Raw genomic sequence first — 18,349 nt, 5'->3', positions numbered from 1 at the left:
CCACCCTTAGCCTTGATGAGAGCGTCCACTCTAGCAGGCATACGTTCAGTCAGGTGCTGCAAGGTTTCTTGGGGAATAGCATCTCATTCTTCACGAAGTGCTGCACTGAGGAGAGGTGTCGATGTCGGTCGGTGAGGCCTGGCACGAAGTCGGTGTTCCAAAACATCCCAGGATTCAGGTCAGGGCTCTGTGCAGGCCAGTCCATTACAGGGATGTTATTGTCGTGCAACAACTCCGCTACAGGCCGTGCATTACGAAAAGGTGCTCGATAGTGTCGAAAGATGCAATCGCCATCCTCAAATTGCTCATTAAAAATGGGGAGCAAGAAGATGCTTAAACATCAATGCAGGCCTCTGCTGCGAGAGTGCCACGCAAAACAACAAGGGATGCAAGTCCCCTCCATGAAAATCACGGCCATACCATAAAACCACCGCCTCCCCATTTTATTGTTGGCAATACACACGGTGGAAGATGGCGTTCACCAGGCATTGTCCATACACATACGCTACCAATGGATCGCCACCTTGTGTACGGTGATTCGTCAGACCTCACAACGTTTTCCGCTATTCAATCGACCAATGTCTACGCTCCTTACGCCAAGCGAGCTTCGTTTGGCATTTACCGGTGTGATGTGTGGCTTATGAGCAGTCGCTCGACCATGAAATCCAGGTTTTCTCACCTCCCGCCTATTTGTCATAGTACTTGTAGTGAATCATTATGCAGTTTAAGATTCTTGTGTGATGTTCTGGGTAGATGTCTGCCTATTACACATTACAAACCCCTTCACCTGTCGGTAGTCTCTATCAGTCAACAGACGAGGTCGGCCTGTACATTTTTGTGCTGTATGTGTCCCTTCACGTTTCCACTTCACTATCGCATCGGAAACAGTGAGCCTAGGGATGTTTAGGAGTGCGGAAATCTCCCGTAGACGTATGACACCAGTGACAACCAGTCACTTGACCATGTTCGAAGTCCGTGAGTTCCGTGGAACTCCCCATTCTGTTCTCCCACGGTGTCTAATGATTACAGAGGTCGAAAATATGGAGTACCTGGAGTAGGTGGCAGCACAAGCAACCTAATATGAAAAACGTATGTTTTGGGGGGGGGGGGGCTGGATACTTTTGATCACATAGTGTATATCCTTCTTTGATTTTATACTGGCTGCAGATTCTATTAGTTATTTAAATAAATAGCTAAGCATGTTAAGGCAAATTCAAGAAAAATGTTTTTAGTGGTAGATCCAGAGGAAGTCCATTGCAAAAGCAGCTGAAACATCGGCTTTTTTTGGTAAGTGATCAAAAACGCACATTGTTGTACCGTACGCACTTTGTCTACCACTGCATTTTGATGTTAATGATTGAAAAATAGCCCCTAAAAATATCAGCTTGTTTGTTCCTGTTAGCTTCTCTGGCAGTCTGTATTTCTCGCTCCCTCCCTCCCTCCCTCCCTCTCTCTGTCTCTGTCTCTCTCTCTCTCTCTCTCTCTCTCTCTCTCTCTCTGTGTGTGCGTGTGTGTGTGTGTGTGTGCGCTTCCGTGTTGAAGGTGACACATGGGGGGGGGGGGGGGATATGGCGCGTTAATTTTTTTACGTACACTAACAAGGAACCCCTTGAGTTCGGAGTCACAAGTCAAATCTTTTATAAGGATAATTTGAAAGTGTTGTGTTAACAGGAAAAAATATTAGCTGCTAATGGCTAACCGCGTGTATCATCGAGGCCACAGAAAATGAGTGTCCCGGAGGTGCAGAGATCAGGGGGGTTGTGGTTGGGTTGGGTTGTTGGGAGGAAGAGACCAAACATCGAGGTCATCGGTCTCATCGGTTTAGGGAAGGACGGGGAAAGAAGTCGGCCATGCCCTTTCAGAGGAACCATCCCGGCATTTGCCTGGAGAGATTTAGGGAAATCAAGGAAAACCTAAATCAGGATGGCTGGACGCGGGATTGAACCGTCGTCCTCGCGAATGCGAGTCCAGTGTGCTAACCACTGCGCCACCTCGACAGAGACCAGCGTTCTATGGGATGTAAGTATTACACCTAACAAAATGAATATCTTCGACATTCAAGAAACGCTCAAAACGAACCATTAATGGGCACCATGAGCAGCGAACGAAAAACGGCTCGGCCGGCCGGAGTGGCCGTGCGGTTCTAGGCGCTACAGTCTGGAATCGAGCAACCGCTACGGTCGCAGGTTCGAATCCCGTCTCGGGCATGGATGTGTGTGATGTCCTTAGGTTAGTTAGATTTAATTAGTTTTAAGTTCTGGGCGACTGATGACCTCAGAAGTTAAGTCGCATAGTGTTCAGAGCCATTTGAACCATTTGAAAAACGGCGCGTCTCAGAGATTACAGAGGTTCGCCTCATCAAGATCGAAGGCGAAATGCTTGGGAGCTACAAACCTGTCACGACGTTCAGCCATGTATCTCCTCTTAAGTAATGCCTATAGGTTCGTATTGGTTTAACGAAGTTATGGTAACTGAAAGTTGTGGCACGCAACCGAATGCTAAAGCAAGTTATTTTGACCAGCCAAAAGTAGTTCCCTTAGTCCCATCTTCCCATTCTTGCTTGCTGTGACGTAAATATTCCCCACTTCTCTTGCAGGATCACGCATACGGGAGAGAATCGTAGAGAACAGAGCACATCCTACTTCTCGCAGCATAATAAGTAACTTTCCAGCCAGTTGACATAATTGTATACGAATGCATTAAAGCACTGATGTTAGTTGATACTGACACAACTCTTCTGGTAACTCTAGTTTCCTTGGTTCCTTTCACACGCATTTCCTCTTCAAATCTCGACTGGTCGGAGCTGTAAGCAAATTACTTACCGAACGATGGGACAAGTTCCTTTTATCTCAACTACAAGGTTTCGGGATGATCCTGCAGTTTGAAGTGCTTCGCCAAACAAAAGTTCTGTTTGCAGTCTCATCATCATATATCAACCAGTTCTGTAGCACTGTTTGATGTTAGGCAGCCATCCGCTGTTTTCCTAGAAATCATTGTGCTCTATGTCGCGCCATTTGATGTGCATAACGTAGTAGGTCACTATCATGCACATCCTGTAAATTGTATCGAGCATTCTTGAAACGCGCTAACGCCAGTTTTTGTAACAAGTGCGCCTTGTCATCCCTTAAGTATTCAGAGTTTTTCTTAAGTACTACAAGGTTATATTGCTTAAGACTTATTCAAAATCTGCTCATAAATGTCTTTGTACTATGCTGCAGATGATCTTCCATGTAGATCATTATGTTTATCATCCGGTCCTTGGACAACTATTCTTCACGACAAAGGATGACAGCCAAAAACAGTTGCAGGATAAAAATTTATTAAAATTCTTGACCAAGGTTTCGATACATATAAATATACCTTCATCAGAAGTAAGAAATCTAAAATTACATCATGCAATGGAGATTAATAAAACCGTTGAGCCAGAGGCGTCATCAATAGTTCATAGGCGAAGCAATGGTGCTAAATTGTTCGCTTTGACCCTGTGCCCATAGTCATGTTGTACAAATGGAGAAGATGTCTTAATTATTGACGATGCCTTTGCTCAATTGTTTTTTTAATCTCCATTGCATGATGTAATTTTAGATTTTTTACTTCCGATGAAGGTATTTTATATGTACCGAAAAAACGGATTTGTGACTACGTGTCCAACGAAGATGATGAGCTACATAGTTCGACACCTATTCCAGTATCACTTTCACTTGTTAAGCAATTATTGTCGTCATTGTATTCCTGATGTAGATTGCCCACACATTCGAGTTATGAGACGCCACAGATTCCAGCGACTAGTCTTGTATAAAAACTAACATTTCATCGGCCACTCCTTTCTCGCTCTGCAAAATTACTTGGATTCCTTTCTGACGAAATGTCAACTATTATTGTAGTTATAACGCAATGTTTGCTTTGTTTATAGCTCTCCTTTGTCTAAGCACCACTAGCAGTGTTGTGAGTTACTCGTCTACTAAGCAGTTGCCGGCCGCTGTGGAAGAGCGGTTCTAGGCAGTTCAGTCTGGAAACGCGCGACCTCTACGGTTGCAGGTTCGAATCCTGCTTCGGGAATGGATGTATGCGATGTCCTTAGGTTAGTTAGGTTTAAGTAGTTCCAAGTTCTAGGGGACTAGTAAAAAAAAATGTCGTGTGACTAGGGCCTCCCGTCGGGTAGACCGCTCGCCTGGTGCAAGTCTTTCGATTTTACGCCACTTCGGCGACTTGCGCGTCGATGGGGATGAAATAATGATGATTATGACAACACAACACCCAGTTCCTGAGGGGAGAAAATGTCCCACCTAGCCGGGAATCGAACCTGGGCCGTTAGGATTGGCATTCTGTCGCGCTGGCCCCTCAGCTGCCGGGGGCGGACAGGGGACTATTGGCCTCAGATGTTAAGTTCCGTAGTGGTGAGGGCCATTTGAACCATGTAGCCTCACGGTGTGCTCGCTACTGGATAACACCAGTCCAGCCCCGTGTTGCCACTAGCAGCCTATATTGTGTTCGCATGGTAAACAATATGTGGGCCCTGGAATTCCGTAAAAATCATTGGCCTTTTGCGACCTCGCTCTCAAGGAGATCGCTGTAAGTTCACAGGAAATAAAAGTACGTATATCGTGGATTTGTTCAGAGGTACCAGGGAAATTGGGACTGAAGTCGAAAACAGATAGAGAGAGGCAATATAGAGTGTTTTAGGATCACTCTCCTTCAGCAAAGGAATAGGAGCTGACGTGGGAAAGAGATTATGATAAGGCACTATTCACAGTATTAACATCAGTTTTGCCCAGCTCTTTTCATGTCTCGTTAGTGAGCACTAAGGAATGGCGCAAGAGACGCTCGGGCGAATTAGCAGTCCAGTGCACAGGTACATAAACAGTGAGTCAGTGCAAATCATATGCGAATTTTATTACTGTTAATATCATAAATTTTACTTACATAGAACTGACAAACTAAGTTTAAAAGTTGCTACTTTTACAGAAAACACGGCCTCAACCCCAAGGAATGCGGTGCTAAGCGACGGGGCGTCTACCGTCCCCTCGGGTGCGCCGTCGAGGGCGTCGACGCCAGACGCGACAGTTTCGTCGGCGGTGTCCAGCGAGGCGGCGTCCAGTGAGGCCACCCTGCTGGACGCCACACCCGGCAGCAGCGACCCACCGACGCTCGCTGCGGCACCGACGGCCTTACTCGCCGAATCGACGACGCCGCCGCCGACGACGACGACCGCGGCGACGACGACGTCGACCACGATGTCAGGCGGCACGTGGCGGCCCCAGCAGCCGCAGCAGCAGCCGCAGCACTCGCACTACCACGTGCACGCCGCGGGCGACGGCCGGCGCTACGGGCCTTACTTCGAGGACGGGGAGGGGCCACACAACGTGACGGCGCGCGTCGGCCAGACCGTCGTCCTCGACTGCAGGATTGGCCTCCTCCAGGGCAAGACGGTGAGCCACAGACACTGCCTCACTTAGCTAATTGCTTATACCTAGACACTACTAACTACTTGAAGCAAGACACTTCTACTGCCAGGCTCTTAGTTAGGTGGGAGCTTAGTTCAACAAATGAGTGTTATAATCCCTGCAAAAATACAGTTAAGACCACGTAATGCTCAAATATACAGTCTGCAACGGGTATAAGTGGAGATATTTTATTACTGACTGAGGATGGAGGACTAAACCATTACTTACTTCATTTCCAGCTAATAATTATGACAATTAGTAGCAGTTTATCTTTAGGTTGGTTAGTACCTACAGGTAAATGTGGTAAGAGCAAGCCATGCATTTTTATTTTCCTTTGGGGAGCAGAACGGTTAGTATACACGGGCTGATGCAGTCCACTTAGTGCTACAGTTGTGGCCATCCAGAAAACATCAGCAGTAGAATGGAACACCTGCAACCTGTAGTTTATTATGTACCTACAATTTTAGGTGATTCAGCATATCACCTTCAGGGCTTCTTTGGCGTGGAGGTGACGAATTCCAATAGTATACACTATTCCATCAGTGGTCAACATATACGAACTGGTTTACGCAGACTACTGTAACAACCATATTGTGTTTGCAACCATCAACTACCAACAGTTAGTAATTGGTACTTGATGGTAGCACACATAAGAGTGCTGTTACAGTAGTCTACACAGACCGTTAATAATTGCTGGACACTCATGGGATCGCGTATATGATTGGAGTTCACCCATTCAGTTAAGGCCTGAAGATGGTGTATAGAATCACCCAAACTGGTACGTACATAATAAATAACATCGCAACGACGGCTGCAGGTGTGCCACTTTATAACATAAGTTAACGGCCTAAATTTTTCAAACCTTAGTCAGAAGGATGGACATATACAAAAATCAAGCTGTAAACTTTTTAACGTGACTATTGCAAGACTATTCAATGCAGACAAAGAACAACGGAACAGACGGATGTGTGTATATATGTGAACGTACAATGTACAAAAAATCTGCACTTATACCCTTCACACAACTTTCAAATAAGTTTTAGTCAACGACGCATACACAGGATACTTGTGTAATGAAAATTTTTCACTTCATGCGTTGTATTAACCAGATTGTCTCTATTTTTCCCATGTGCTGCTAACCATCTCTGAACAGTAGCTGTAGAGAGTTAATCTTGTCGAATATATACTCGTCACCAGCTCTTAGAAGGGTTAAATGTGTTGTGGTACTACAGGCGAATATTTATTTTACATAAAACTGTCTCCGAGAATTACTGCATTTCAGATCCGCCTATTACACATACAACATGTTTCAGCACTTATGTGCCATCATCAGTGGACACTTCGATTGAGTTGACTAGAATGTAAATATTATTTAAGTAATACTTGTTGTAATGAAATTGGACCTAATAGCAGTTTGTGTCTGTAGTGATTGTTAGATTACTTCTTTCCATTGTTGGCTTCAGTAGGACACTCTTTACATTAGTACACTCATCTGATATACACAAGTGTAAATAGGTCCCTACAGAACGAAGCAATGCAGAAAAATGAAATTAAAGGAATTATTACTTCCACAAGATCCTAATAATAAACTTTATCCTCCATAACCGGTTTCGGTAATCAGTCTTAAGTCTTCAGATCTGGAAATCATTTATATATTTACACATGGATTTATAAATGGTTTCCACATTTGAACATGATAACCTGATTACCGAAAATGGTTATCCAGAATAAAGATTATTATGAACGATCTTGTCAATGAAGTTTATCTTGTCTAATTTGTTACCACAAATCGCCCTCCTTGCTTCTTAAGACCAACAAACTAAAGCAGAACATTGAGGTAACACCTATGACAGACTTTAATTATTATAATCAATAATTTCTTTAGAACAAGTGTATCTACATTTTACATAAGTAAATAGCAGTAGCCACTGATAATGGCACGAAGATGTTCAAACATGCTTAGGCATTTATGAAAAACATTGATTTGCATAATAGGCAAACATGAAATCCCATAATTTTTCTGTCCAAACAGATTACTGATGGCGCTACAAAAAATCAAGTGTTAACTAACTGAGAGAACCAGTATTTAAATTGCGAAAGAAAATGCAGCAAAATTTTAGAATTTGTTGAGTTTGCTGTGAGTAATACAATGGCTCACAAGTGCTGTAAGCATTTCAAAGAAGTTAGTGGAGATAATGAAGATGACAAGTGGCCTGGACGTTTCTGCACATTAACCGGTTAAACAGCGGAACACATGAAACAAATGATCACCGACCAACTGAGAGATCGCTGATTATATTGGCAGATAAGTGAGTTCAGGCAATTGTGAGCTCAATCTCTGTGAACGTTTGCCCATCATGGTTACATTTCTTGTGCGTTTTCTAACAATCGGTGAAAATAGAAAGATATGGCACCTTTCACTAATAATATAAAAAAGATAGTTATGTAACTGAAGGTGACAAGGAACACGAGACAATATTCAGCTTCCTATCAAATTAAAACTGTGTGCCGGACCGAAACTCGAACTAAGGACCTTTGACTTTGTAGTTTTAATCTTCCAGGAAGTTTCATATCAGCGCACACTCCGCTGCAGAGTGAAAATCACATTCTGCAAACATCCTGTAGGCTGTGGCTAAGCCATGACTCCGCAATATCCTCTCCTTCAGGAGTGCTAGTTCTGCATGGTTCGTAGGAGAGCTTCTGTAAAATTTTGAAGGTAGGAGACGAGGTACTGGCAGGACGGACCGTGAGTCGTGCTTGGGTAGCTCAGATGGTAGAGCACTTGCCCGCGAATATCAAAGTTTCCGAGTTCGAATCTCGGTCCGGCACACAGTTTTAATCTGCCAGGAAGCCTCATATCAGCGAACATTCCGCTGCAGAGTGAAAATCTCATTCTGAGACTATATTTATTTGCCGAAAAAGGGCTTCGCAATGAAAGACATAAAATAAAAACTGTTTTTACTTGGACAATTCTGCACAAGTGCATGCAGTAAAACTACCAGTACATCAGCTAACCCTCGTAGCAGCCATCGCAGGTGATAGTTCGGTTTCAGTGTCCGAAAGAGGATGGACATAAAATTAAATTTCAATCAACGCTTGTGATACGGTAATAAAACTGTCCAGTAGTGTTTATTTAGTTTCTCATTAGCGCTTCTAATTTACTGAAAATTAATTTAAACTGGCTTTACAATTCAATTCGCTGCACCACATCGTGGCACACTGCAAAGCGTAGCGTTTCACGTCGCTTCGGTATCTTAACACTCACCGAAAGTTAAAGTTAAAGCGGTCTGCGAACACGTACCACCCACGAATGATGAATTAAGATAGAGTTCAACGTGTAGCGTAAAATTTAAAGTTTCGTCACTGACGCTACCGATACGCCGCAAAACCGCTGAGACTACGATAGCGACTCAGACACAAAAGACACTGCGGCAGCGACTCAGACACAAAAGACACTGCGGCACTAGCGCGTCTCGCTTGGAAAGCGTCAGTGACGTCACACTACAGTTACTTCCAACGAAAATGCTTGTATGACAGCCACTAAAATTTTCCAAATGACACATTAAAACTATGCATGCGCTAACAGCTCTTTTTCTTCACTTACGAGGGTCGTTCAGTGTGTAATGCAATACATTTATTTTACTCAAAGGGGGATAGTTTTATTGACGATTCCTATCCATCACTTTATTCTGCATTCTTTTGATTAAAGAACGCAATTTTTCTACATAATCTTTCAATGTAATGGTCTTATGCCACCTCGCTGTGAGGGCCTGCATGTCCACACGGTACCACTCTGCTGGTCGACGTCCGAGCCGATGTCCTGCTGCATCAATAACCTCCCTGTCGTCCACGTACTGTGAGGACCCCAACTGGTGGACGAGTGTGTCAACATTACCAACAGGGACGTCCGGCTGAACATCGAGTTGTTTGACTGCGACACGTCGATCACCTCGAAAGAGAGTGTCAGCACGTTCCAGCGTTACAGGAGCTACAACTGCGAACAGCTGGCCAGCACGCGAAAGATCGGACAGATTTGAACGTCCTTTTTGCGATGAGGCCCTGATTAATCTCTGTCCCATGGATTGGACTATTATCACACCTTTTGACAGTTGCATTAATTTAAAATGAGCCCTCCTTTGCGTTTCTTCAACAGATATTATGTCTCTCGATGAAACTTTTTTGAATGTTTTGGGTAAGAAACGTGTGACGACAAAACTTTTTCCAAAATATTTTAACAGCAGCGGATGCGGGTTGCTCAGTAGTCGTTACACGAAGTCAACAACGATACAGAAGTGTTGAAGCGCGTACTAACAGTTGATGAAACGGGTTCAGGAATCCAACGGTGAAACGAATCTCAGTTGTATCATTGGAAGCATTCTGGACTGCCAAGACCGTAAAAAAGCTCGTCAGGCGTGGGAAAATGGGGAGATTATGTTCAGTGTGTTAACTGCATGTTGCCACAACATCTAAAGGTCAACACGAAGTAATACTTAAAAGTTCAGGTCCATCTGTGTGAAGATATTGTAAGTGGGCTGTTTAGGTTTTTATGTTGGTAACCCCACGTAGCGCTCTGTATGAATATCACTGGCTGTGCTGTGTGGTCTGTGGCTGGTTGGCATTGTTGGAATATTCGCTATTGTAGTGTTGGACAGCTGGATGTGAACAGCGCATAGCGTTGGGTAGTTGGAGGTCAGCTGCCACCAGTGGCGGATGAGGAGAGAGAGATGCCAGAGTTTTGAGAGGATGCTATAAGCGGACGATATGGACGTGTGTCTGCCAAAAAAATTAAATTTGTAAAAATGACTGTCATGAATTGATATGATTACTTTTGAACACAATTAAGGTAAATACGTTGTATGTTGTCATTTGCTAACTAAGCCTATCAGTAGTTAGTGCCTTCAGTAGTTAGAATCCTTTATTTGGCTGGCAGGATTGGCGCTCGCTCTATTGCAGTAGTTCGAGTAACAAAGATTTTTGGGAGGCAAGTGATTCATGAAAGGTATAGGTTATTGCTAGTAGGGGCACTCTTTTGTAGGGATTATTGAAAGTCAGATTGCGTTGCGCTAAAAATATTGCGTGTCAGTTTAGTGATGACCAGAATATGTGAAGAGAGAAATCTCTGAGTACGTTCAGTTTTGCTCAGCTGTTTGAAAATCAAATAACATAGAAGTTTATTAGCACTGTCATTTAAAATTTGTCTAAGCCGTCTGGTAGAATTTTGCGCAGAACACAACTTAATCGTAGCTACACTTGGTTCAAGTATCATAAAAGAAGGCTGTGTACAAAATCAAATAGGGGTAATGCAGTAGTAGGTTTAATAATGAATGGGAAAATAGGAATGCGGGTAAGCTACTACAAACAGCATAGTGAACGCATTATTGTGGCCAAGATAGATACGAAGCCCAAACCTACTACAGTAGTACAAGTTTATATGTCAACTAGCTCTGCAGATAATTAAGAAATTGATGAAATGTATGATGAAATAAAAAAATATTCAGATAGTGAAGGGAGACGAAAATTTAATAGTCGTGGGTGACTGGAATTCGAGTGTAGGAAAAGGGAGAGAAGGAAACGTTGTAGGTGAATATGGATTTGGGGTAAGAAATGAAAGAGGAAACCATCTGGTAGAATTTTGCACAGAGCATAACTCAATCATAGCTAACACTTGGTTCAAGAATCATGAAAGATGGTTGTATAAATGGAAGGTTCCTGGAGACACTAGAGGATTTCAGATAGATTATATAATTGTAAGACAGTGATTTAGGAACCAGGTTTTAAATTATAAGACTTTTCCAGGGGCAGATGTGGACTCTGACCGCAATATATTGGTTATGAACTGTAGATTAAAACTGAAGAAACTGCAAAAAGGTGGGAATTTCAGGAGATGGGACCTGGATAAACTGAAAGAATCAGAGGTTATACAGAGTTTCAGGGAGACCATAAGGGAACAATTGACAGAAATGGGGAAAGAAATACAGTAGAAGAAGAATGGGTAGCTTTGAGGGATGAAGTAGTGAAGGCAGCAGAGGATCAAGTAGGTAAAAAGACGAGGGCTAGTAGAAATCCTTCGGTAACAGAAGAAATATTGAATGCAATTGATGAAAGGAGACAATATTAAAATTCAGTAAATGAAGCAGGCAAAAAGGAATACATACGTCTCAAAAATGAGATCGACAGGAAGTGCAAAATGGCTAAGCAGGCATGGCTAGAGGACAAATGTAAGGATGTAGAGGCTTAACTCACTAGGGGTAAGATAGATACTGCCTACAGGAAATACTGGAACACGTGAGGCAACACTGACCTTACGACTTATCTTAGAAGAAAGATTAAGGAAAGGCAAACCTACGTTTCTAGCATTTGTAGACTTAGAGACCAGAAGAAGGGATCGGTTGGTAGGACATGTTCTGAGACATCAAGGGATCACCAATTTAGTATTGGAGGGCAGCGTGGAGGGTAAAAATCGGAGACCAAGAGATGAATACACTAAGCAAGTTCAGGAGGATATAGGTTGCAGTAGGTACTGGGAGATGAAGAAGCTTGCACAGGATAGAGTAGCATTGAGAGCTGCATCAAACAAGTCTCAGGACTGAAGACAACAACAACAACAACAGTTAACACCTGAAAGTGTTTCCCTGTCAGCTAAAGTGTTTGGAATAGGTGTGTAATACTTAATTGTGACTCATGGGAATGGAAAACGATTTCCAAAAAGGAAAAGTATTGTCATTAATATTTAACATACCTCACATGAGGCACTTATGCGTATCCGACGATTGTAATTGTACATGACATTTGTTTTTTTTAAGTGATTACGAAACTGACGATCCGACTGTGGTTTAGCAATATTATGTACTGACTGTGAGTAACTACCGTGTGGAGAAATGTCAGAGAGACTGGCTCCCAAGCTATGCGTCCTTCAGCTGATGTGCCTCAATGCTTGTGTGAATCAAGTTTTAAAACACACATCAACATATTATTTAATTGCTAGTTTATCGATGCAATGATACAAATGAAATGTTTCACAACACCGTCAAACAGTAGCAGTACATCACCACTCCTCGTTCACATTGTAGAAAAGTTGTGGAAATGTTGAAATTAATTTGAAACTTTATAATAGCTGTATTGCACGAAGAACGGCTGCCTGACACGATGGTATGACATACAAGAAATCAAATACATTGATATTAAATGGTTAAAACACAATTTAACAAGGAATATGGCTGGTATGCAATCGTATATAATTTCAGAAAATTGTTTTCTTTTGATCTTGTCTTTGGTTAACAATACGAAGCTTCACGCTACAAGATTGTGTGGAGGAAAGAATGAAGGTGTGTGTGTCTTTAAACTGTGACTAGGTGTAACTGTGGGCAATGGAAAAATTCAACGATGACGACAACAAAAGTCAACCTCACTGTGTGGTACCCAAACACAAGAGCTGAGTTCTACCACAATAAATTGAATTCAGTTCTCTCCCTCTCCCTCTATAGGCAATCGCCATTAACTGAAGAAAGCACATTGGCCACCTCTGAGAATATTTACTTCTTGTTTTTAGTGTAGGAACTGTACTATTGCATATAGAAGGTATTTTTTTATTTTTCGTTATAAAACTAGTCACACTATGTTGGACACCAAAATTCACTGTAGCCTCGATACTAAATAACGTTGTTACAGTCACTGTTGATACAGACGTAATCTTTCTTTCATTGTTATTCTTTCCACATCAACAGGATTGATGTACGTCTGGAAACGTCATCATTCCGTAGCTGAAATTATCACACAGAAATAAGGCGCTTTTCATTTAGTATAATTCAACTATACATTAAAAAGTTACAAACAGAACTCTGGAAAAGTCGAAACAGTCAAATAGGAACAATACTTTCACACCATGAACAATATCACTACTTTCTCGTCGGACCAACACAAAAATGGTTCAAATGGCTCTGAGCACTATGGGATTTAACTTCTGAGGTCATCAGTCGCCCAGAAATTAGAACTACGTAAACCTAACTAACCTAAGGACATCACGCACTTCCATGCCCGAGGCAGGATTCGAACCGGCGACCGTAGCGGTACCACATTTCCAGACTGTAGCGGGATTATCACACTGGAAGATTAAACAGTATGCCAGTCACTGTAAGTCGCTACCTCCAGCATCTGTTATTATGTTATTTCGATCATCCATAACACCACAGCCTTGTCGCTTTCCTCCCCACTGCCGATTCCTGCTTCCTGTTTGGACAGTTTAGATCCAACATCGATCGGTCAATATTTTCATCTTGTTCGACCCTCTACGTTGCCAGCTGCTGCGCCCTACTGAAAGGAAATGGAAACGATCCAGTTGCGTTCCAAAGACATGTCAAACTGTTACATATTGTCTAGGGGTAGCGTCTTTGACTGGTGATCGAAACGTCCTCGGTCCCGGATGCGAAACCCCACCACTGTTTAAATTTTGAACAAAATCTTCAGAAATGGCGTCAGCAGACTTTCGGCTTAAGGAGGCAACCTCTATCCCCCAACGGCTTATTCAAAGGCTGCGCAGCAGTGGACAGAGGTTAAGGGCACTCCCTTTCGCTTGGGGTGAAATTACCACTAAAAGGCGTTAGACTCAGCAATGATAGACAGAATGAGGAAGCAGAAGGCAATGGAGATCACGTAAAGTGTATCCACGGAAGATGTGGCCTGTAACAAGGAAAGTGTCTCATGATTATTATCCTATTACAAAAAGATTCCGCTCTAGTCTCGCAAACTATGCCAACTGGTAACTAAATAAATGTGTTCTTACTGCTACTTCTGCACGCCGGCCGAAGAGGCCGTGCGTTCCTAGGCGCTACAGTATGGAATCCTGCGTCGGGCACGGATGTGTGTGATGTCCTTAGGTTAGTTAGGTTTAATTAGTTCTAAGTTCTAGGCGACTGATGACCTCAGAAGTTAAGTCGCATAGTGCTCAGAGCCATTTGAACCGTTTTTGAGCTTCTCCACACTCATGTCCTTTTCACGAGCGTAGTAGAGCACCCCTCAACTAAATATATTATTTAATATCAATACAAGTGTGAGAAAGTGTATTCTGAAGTAATCTGTAGAGTAGTATTACTTGGAAGTGAAGTATGGACGTTAAACGATACAAGCAAAAAGAGAATGGAGGCATCCGAAACGGCATGCCACTAGTGAATGCTCAAGATTAGATAGAAAGAAGAATGAAAGATTAGGGTTTAAACCGTCTCCACCAAAGAAGTCTTTACAGATGTATCACAACATCACATTAAGGAAAGATGAACAGCTCCATATTGCAATTTTGTTAAATCTATCGAACATTTAACAGAAACGCCTTCATGCAGAACTCGAGTCCAATCTGATATTACTGCGCCGCTTGTCTTGCTGCCGATTAGAGCTTTCAAATTCAAACTAAAGAGTTTTCACATCGGTCACTCCTTTTCTACTGTTGAAGAGTTCCTTGAAAAATTAAGTTGATTCTTATGTTAGATTGTCGAACGCGTGTACATAACCCTATGGCTTGTTTTTTTTTTCGTGTTCATGAATATTTTATTTTCATCTGTTATTACTTTTGTGTTGTAATTTCATGTACTGCTACGTTCCATGACCTTGGAAATTTGCTCCTCAATTTGGTTCTACGGAACTTGACGTGAAAATAAAAAATAATAATTAACTAAAGAAGGGGTGTGTAATGTTTCTTTTGCGGCGCTTGAGTGCGAGAGAGGTTTTGTGCTGGAGTATGGCGGTGGTGCGGGCGAAGAAGGTAGCCAATCAGTTGGTAGAGCGCCATGTTGACGAACGTGAACAGACGTGGTTCAGCACATCTCAAAGAGGGGGACTGAACGTGAAATTGTGTGCTCTTCGGACCCCAGCACGCCGTTACGGACGGCCGAGATGTGGCGACGCTGGAGGTCAGGTCCTCGTTGTTTTAATCGAGTTTCCATGTGCTCCCAGTTGCGGAAGACTGCTTTATCGAGGTCACGTACTTACGTCAGGAGTGGCGTCGATGGACTGGAGTGGAGTAACCAGTGGGTCAGTCGGTCACGCGGCGGGGGTCCGCGTGATGAGATTCTTGTCGAAGGGGTGTCTCTGCTGACGCTGATGAGCTGGCAGGGTATTGGCCGATGGAATGGGTCCTCGTCTCGTGCTGGGCTACTGTCCCGACTGCCGATGTCAGGGCTATTATAGGCTTTTTGCTTGCTTTATGAGTTCGTACGAAAGAAGAGAACACGGCACGTACCATCACCTAATGTCCCAGAAACTGTGCTAAGTGAAACAGGAGTCAAAATAAGCGAAGATGTGTATCGGCTTATCCATAGATGGCAATTTATGATAAAATGGCGGACAAAATTTCCGCCGTAATTTACATGCTTTTTTTTTGTCACGATAACTTCAACTGTAGCTCGGTACCGTGGCTAACGTCGTGTCTTCACAATTATGCGCCCTGTGCTCCAGATTCGATGTTTCAAAATTTTTCTTCATTGATCTACCAATGTCCGTAGAAGATTACTCAGCGAACGTATTTCATTAAATTAGAGGAATCACAGGCATTACATTAATTGTAATGTTACAAGTGGGTTTTCCGAGAAGTATCATATATTTATTGGAATCCTGATATATATGTGTTATGGTACTTTTTGAATTCACATATTCTTATATTTCTCTCATATCAATTCTTATGTTCATTCTTACATTATATTCTTATGTTTATTCTTTAGCACGATTTCGTGCATTCCCTTGGATGGTACCGAGCGTAGAAACATTCGAAATGTAGAGGGTCCGAACACTATGAGGATCGCGCGAAAGCAAGTTTGGCACAGTGAAATTTCTTCCTAGCCGGCCGCTGTGACCTAGCGATTCGAGGCGCTTCAGTCAGGAACCGCGCTGCTGCTGCGGTCGCAGGTTCGAATCCTGCCTCGGGCATGGATGTGTGTGATGTCCTTAGGTTAGTTAGGCTTAAGTAGTCGTAAGTCTAGGGAACTCATGACCTCAGATGTTAAGTCCCATGGTGCTTGAATTACCTGAACCATTTCTTCCTATGAATATTAGTAGAGAAAGAAAAGTCGTTAACATTGTTCAAGATTTCGCGCGTTGACAGTAATTTCGTTGAAAAACATGGGAAACGGATCATCTTTCCGAAAACTGGCCGCTTGCATTTGATTACGAATCAGGATACACTACACGAATTTCATTGACAACAATTAAAATAATAATCAGCCACCTGACAGACATTTAGTAGACGAATAAGAACATCGTTGTTCCAAAGTGCATTAGTTTAGTAACCTCCTTGACATGAGAGTAGATAAATGTTAGAGGAGCCGGGTTTCGAGCATGGGGGGGGGGGGGGGGGGGGTCAAACGTCTGGGGTCGTGACGCTAGCCACAGTACCACCGCTTCCGTTAGACTTGAAATGCGCGTAAAGGCACATAAAGTATCTCGAAAACGTTGATCGATATTTTCTCGGTTACGGCCATCTACGAAAAACCGAGGCACATGTTAGATGATTTCGACCCCTCTTTCACTGCATTCTGGGTCATCTGTTGGGAAGACTTGTTGTATTCTCCTCGTAAGTAGGACAAAGAAAAGAGATGTTTTGTGATAGAACGGATTAAAGGAACATAGGCAGACATGATACATCGCCAGGAATGTCGGTATAGTTAAATTAATAATTGAGAAAGTGGGTGGAGAACAGAAATCGTATAGGGACACAAAGGCTTGATCGGAGAGAGGACGTTCAAGCAGACGTTTGCTGCATCAGTTATGAGCAGATAATGGGAACAACACAGGATACACTGACCAGGGGAGCTGCATCAAAGCAGACCTCGTAGTGAAAAAAACAGCAACAATATGTGGAAGAGGTTTGGTACAAACTTTGTAATGTGCTCCATAACGCCCGCTGCGAGCTGACTGTATAAAATACAGATAAATCGGTTTATATCCACTGTACGAGCACCATTCCTTAATTTGTCTATAACGCATCCTTCTAAGTAACAATCTGTGGATCAGACGAGTTATGTATGAATCATTGTTCATGTTCACTATTGATGTTCGTATATTCGCATCACAACCACTTCTGCAAACAGAACGTCTCCTATATCATTGTAGCTGTTCGTATGCTTCCGACATGCGTGGTGTCGAATAAGATATGAACATATTTCGTTGGTTTCTCCAATCTCTGCACATATTTTTTAACCATACGATGTCTTTTCAAACGTCGTACCCTCCAGCAATCTATACATAACCTAAGTAGTACTGTAGTTTTATCGAAGTCCGCAAGCAGTGTCAAGCTGTTTAAATGATCTCACGTATCTTCGGTACTAATGCCCCTACAGAAACGACGAACAGTGAATAAAACCATGACAAGATCTCCGGCAACGTCGGTGAAACATTTGGATGACAAATGCTAAAAATTTCATAATACCTGTTACAGTCTTAGGACGTATTTGCCGTACTTCACATGACCATTTTACTGTGTGTTATGGGTGGTCAGTTTTCCGAAGTGGGCAGAAATATTACAGGAAATGAGGCTAAGATTCTAAATTTAAAAAGAAAAATGCTCTGTTCCTAATGAGTTTTGAATTATAAAACGTTTACTGCACATTATCCTTCTAGTTTTGTTTCTGTGTAAACGATCTGTCGTCTATTACCCTAAAACCTGTACTCGGAACATCTCTCCTGGCTTAAAATATCATCACTGAATTGATATTTTAATGACGTTCGCCGTCGCAACTGTGCAAATGATTGTGAACTACAATGAATGATCAGGAAATGTTTCCAATCTGAAGATCGTTTGGAAAAAAAAATTCAAATATGCAGAGTATGTACACACAGTGTGCTTGAGAGGCGGCATTGGATATTAAAAGGATAACGGAATAATATAAACATTAAATAATAAATTACAACTTACAAGCCCGAAA

The 18,349-nt window shown here is 42.6% G+C and overlaps 1 protein-coding gene across 1 annotated transcript in view; it reads left to right on the top strand.

Annotated features, from left to right (window-relative positions):
• LOC126272415 (uncharacterized) overlaps positions 1-18,349 on the top strand; it is a 201,167-nt gene that overhangs the window by 74,518 nt on the left and 108,300 nt on the right. Inside the window, exon 3 of the mRNA XM_049975254.1 lies at positions 4,966-5,429. Coding sequence (XP_049831211.1) covers positions 4,966-5,429 — 464 coding nt within the window. The remainder of the gene's footprint in view (positions 1-4,965; positions 5,430-18,349) is intronic.

Source organism: Schistocerca gregaria, chromosome 5 (genome assembly GCF_023897955.1).
Source record: "Schistocerca gregaria isolate iqSchGreg1 chromosome 5, iqSchGreg1.2, whole genome shotgun sequence".
Classification (NCBI taxonomy): domain Eukaryota; kingdom Metazoa; phylum Arthropoda; class Insecta; order Orthoptera; family Acrididae; genus Schistocerca; species Schistocerca gregaria.
This window is presented reverse-complemented; position numbering and strand designations above follow the sequence as displayed.